The 4,195-nt window shown below is 55.4% G+C and overlaps 1 protein-coding gene across 1 annotated transcript in view; it reads left to right on the top strand.

Annotated features, from left to right (window-relative positions):
* Window positions 1-4,195, top strand: part of CLUH (clustered mitochondria (cluA/CLU1) homolog) — a gene marked incomplete at its 3' end in the record, with an annotated part of 27,446 nt that overhangs the window by 4,742 nt on the left and 18,509 nt on the right. Inside the window, 4 exon segments of the mRNA XM_010153140.1 lie at window positions 1,081-1,277; window positions 2,801-2,972; window positions 3,135-3,278; window positions 3,488-3,615. Of these exon segments, the coding sequence (XP_010151442.1) occupies window positions 1,081-1,277; window positions 2,801-2,972; window positions 3,135-3,278; window positions 3,488-3,615 (641 nt within the window).

A 4,195-nucleotide genomic window follows, 5' to 3' on the forward strand; every position in this document is an offset into this window, starting at 1 on the left:
GTCTGCCAGTGGGTGCCTGGGAGCACTGAACTAGAACCACCTCATGTGACTTTGGGTGTCCAGCGGCCAGGTGTGCTGGCGGTGTGGCCGGGACGGGACAGCTGTGCTGCAGGCAGACATCCCTGCTCCACGCCAGCAATTCCTACCCTGGGGCAGGCAGGTTGGAGCGGCGCCCTGTTCCCAGGCTGGGGACAAGGGGGTCTCTTCCCTCTCTCGGGGCTGTCATCAGTGCTGCTTTCCACGGTGCCAGCATACCTGGGCACCTCGGTCCTCTTCAGCATGGTCCCCTGCCTGGTTTGGTGGGTGTAGGCTGCTCTAGGAGACTGGCAGCTTCCGAGATCGTATCAGCTCTCTGACATTATCCGCCTTATTGGAAAAGAAAACTGGAGCGGTGAAGGTGGTGCAGAGAGCTCCCCATCCCTGTGACGCATCTAAACGAGCACTTAAAGTGTCGTCACCCTTTTCTTGACTAGAATTGCTTAGGCGAGGCCTCACCCTGGCACCGTGGGATCGCTGTGAGGTCTCTGGAGGGGCAGGGGATGGCCAGATGCAGGCAGGGGGGCTGTCTGGGTGCCTGGGGAATAACCTGCCTGCCACCTGATGCAGCTCAGCAGTGCCACTGCCCTCTCTCCCCTCCCTTCTCCCGGCTGCTGTACCAGGAGGTATGTTGGGAGCTGTGTAACGTGTTGGTGCAGAGGTTGCAGCTGCCTCTAGGCCGCAAAGCACCACACACCCATTTCTTTTAATTAAGAGGCTTCTGTAAGAGTAAGCTGAATGTGTTGTACGCTGACCCATCCTTCCTGCTTTCCTTCCCGCCCCTTCGCACAGGGTTTGTGGAAGGCGCAAACCCTGCGGGCGAGCGAGAGCACGTTAATTGTGCTGTGAGGGGAAGGGAGGGCCGGGCCTGGCACACCTACGTCTAGTAAACACCGAGTGCAGGGTAAAACGCTTACTGCCTTTTAACCCCTGGTTCGCTTGGGTGGCCCAGGGGCCGGCGTGTTGTCTGAACCACTCCCCAGCCGCTCAGAGAGGACTGTCCATTTGCTCGTACCTTGTCTAAACCCCTCTCTTCTCACCCAGAGCATCCTTCAGGAGTGGCACTGATGAATGGCAGCGGCCCCCACGAGAGTCTCAAGGGCGAGAAGTATGCCAGGCAGAACGGCCACGAGGAGGCCGACGCGGGAGAAGATGGGAACGACCAGGAGGTCATTGTCATACAGGACACGGGATTTACCGTCAAGATCTGTGCGCCGGGGATAGAGCCCTTTTCCCTGCAGGTACATCCCTTTGGGAAGGGGAACAGGGGTGGCAGTGGTGGAGCAGGAGGAGGTGGGAAACGTTTGAGCCAGGGCACACACCACGCTGTCCCTTTGGGCAGGGAAGGGGACAAGGGACTGTGCCCAGGAAGGTCCCTGTTAGCCCCCATGATCTGCCAGGACCTTCAGGCCACTCACAGCTCCCTGACCCATCCTTCCTCTGATGGGATTAAACGGGGCAGACGGCTGCAAAGCGTGGAGGGCGCAGGAGAGAAGCTGCCCAGCCAGTGACGTCTAGAGAAGAAGGGAGGAGGAGATGTGAGCAAAAGGCTGGCTGACACAGGCCTGCCTAGGTTTTGCAAGGATGGGGAGTGTGTTTTGCTCTGATCCCAGGTGTGGAGCAAGGGGAGGGGGAATTGGCTGAGATGTACCTGCTCCCTGTGTCACAGAGGAGCTCAGGCATGGAGCTGAGCGGGGAAATGGCCTTCCCACTTCTGGGTGGTTTTAAAGGAAGGGTGCGAGAATATGACTTCTGGGCCGGACTCTCCGGAAGGGAAAATCCCTTGCTTGCCCAGCAGTTTTGGCATGATGCTCCTTCAGGCTAACCGGGGTTTGGTGCAGCGACAAGTGCTGGCACAGCTTGGGGAGTTCAAGCACCAGCCTGGAAATCTAGGGAACGGTGCAGTCTCCACTTCCCCCCTGCACCGAGAGCTCTGCATGTGTCACATGGACAATGACGTGTGCTGTCAGGTCAGGACAGGCTTTGACACGCCTAGCTGATACTCCGATTTAGCTTGATACTTCACCGAAAACCATTTGGATGAAATATCTGTAACTTCAGGGAGACACATCTGGAGTGGGAAGTCTTATCTCCCACGGACCAGTACATCCCCCGTGGAACTAGCTCTGTCTCAGCCTAGCTTTTTTTCCTCCTTTAAATCCCCTTGGCTGTGAGTTTAAATAGGCTAATAATAGCAGGCCCAGGTGTTTGCAGCAGCTTACGTAAACTGCCCTGCGTCCTCGCTGAGAGCAGTGTTGGTGGCACTGGAGCCAGAGCGGGGCGGGAGGAGAGCAGCTCTGGTGCGCAGGCCGGGGTGGCTGCTTGCTCAGGGAGCTGCGTGCTTGCAGGTGGTGTGCACTGGAGGGGTGGCACTGTTGACGTGTCACACCGTGCTGTGGGTACCGTAGCTGAGTGGGTGGAGGAAATGGTCTGTTTGCTGTGTGCGTCACTCAAAGCCGCTACACAAGTATGTGGTGGGGATGGATAAGGGAAGAGACCTTCCATTCCTTCGCTGTCCTCGTGCTGAGTGCTCGGCACAGCGCCAGGCTGTTACACCCCTGGGTGCTAAGCCGTGGGGGATGGAGGTGGTGGCAGTGCCCTTTCTGCAGGGAGAGATTTGATCTTCCCTGGAGGAAGAGCTAGAGTCTGCCTTTCTGGGTCTGGAGAGCTACAAGAGGTGTTTGATTCTGCAGCAGGGGGACAAAGTTTGGCAAGAACACGTGTGAGGACTGAGAATAACTGTCTGAGCTCTTATCTTCCTCAGGTCTCTCCTCAAGAGATGGTGCAGGAGATCCACCAAGTTTTGATGGACCGCGAGGATACCTGCCATCGGACTTGCTTCTCTCTGCAACTGGATGGCAATGTCCTTGATAACTTTGCTGAGCTGAAAACTATCGAAGGGCTGCAGGAGGGGTCGCTGCTGAAAGTGGTGGAAGGCAAGTTCCGTCAGGATTTGGGAGGGAATGAGTGCGGGTTTTCATAGGGAGTGGGTTTGGCCACCTGGCAGCCCTTTCCTGGGATTCCTTTTTGAGACCCGTGTGCCAAAGCAGTAAGCAACTCTGTTATTCCAGTTTCTTTCCTCTCTTTTTGTGCATCAGAGCCATACACAGTGCGAGAAGCCAGGATACACGTGCGTCACATTCGGGACCTTCTGAAGAGTCTTGACCCATCAGATGCTTTCAATGGTGTGGACTGTAATTCGCTGTCCTTCCTGAGTGTCTTCACTGAAGGAGACCTGGGAGGTACGGGGCAAAAAGACTTCTGGCGTGGTCAGTGTTCTCATTCCCCTGACTCCTTGCTTCGTTAAACGCATCGTAACGATCAGCTGTCCCACGTCATCCAGGAGTGCAGAGAAACACTCGGAGCACTTTCTGCATTCCTCCCTGAGTAATTATTGGAGGAGGGAATGCTACGTTTGTCAGCACTGACTTTCTGTCTCTGTCCGTTCTAGACAGTGGAAGACGGAAGAAGAAGGGTACTGACATGGAACAAATTGATTGTACCCCTCCTGAACATATCCTGCCAGGTAGCAAAGAGAGACCCCTGTGCGCCCTTCAGCCTCAGAACAGAGACTGGAAGGTAGAGTTCTCACAGCTGTTGACATGTTCCTTGCAGCAAACTGGGGGTCAGGGATGGAAAGTTACGCTGAGGTGGACTTTGGGATTTGCTCTGCTTGGTGCTTAATGAGCGCTGGAATAGCACTGCTTAGCCAAAAGAATAAAGTCCAAGAGTTGTTGCTGGACACCAAGCCTGGACATGGGCAGAGTGTAAAATGGCCAGTCTCGGTGGGAAGGGGGCGGGCTGTGTTTCTCTGCGAAGCCCTGGAGACGGGATCTGCAGATCACTACAAATTACCCTTGGCTTTCCCATGCCCTCCCACTTGGATTCCGGTTTAGAAGCTGCCGTTTGAAAACCAGTAAAGCCAGAAATCCATGCCTTGTGCAGCCCAAAGGCCCAGGGTGTCTGTTTTTACCTGTGGGTCTTACGGTGTGAAAGGCAGCAGAATGAGGCAGATTAGTGGCCAGCAAATGGCTCGAGGAAGGCTGTGCTCTCCAGAGCAGTTTTCTGTAAGCTCTGTCTCTTGAACCGAGCGAGGATGGCAGGTGAAAGGAATCTGGCACGCACATTGGATGGCTCTGTAACTCAAGGGAATTAATTC

Source organism: Eurypyga helias, unplaced genomic scaffold, assembly GCF_000690775.1.
Source record: "Eurypyga helias isolate BGI_N326 unplaced genomic scaffold, ASM69077v1 scaffold15896, whole genome shotgun sequence".
NCBI lineage: Eukaryota > Metazoa > Chordata > Aves > Eurypygiformes > Eurypygidae > Eurypyga > Eurypyga helias.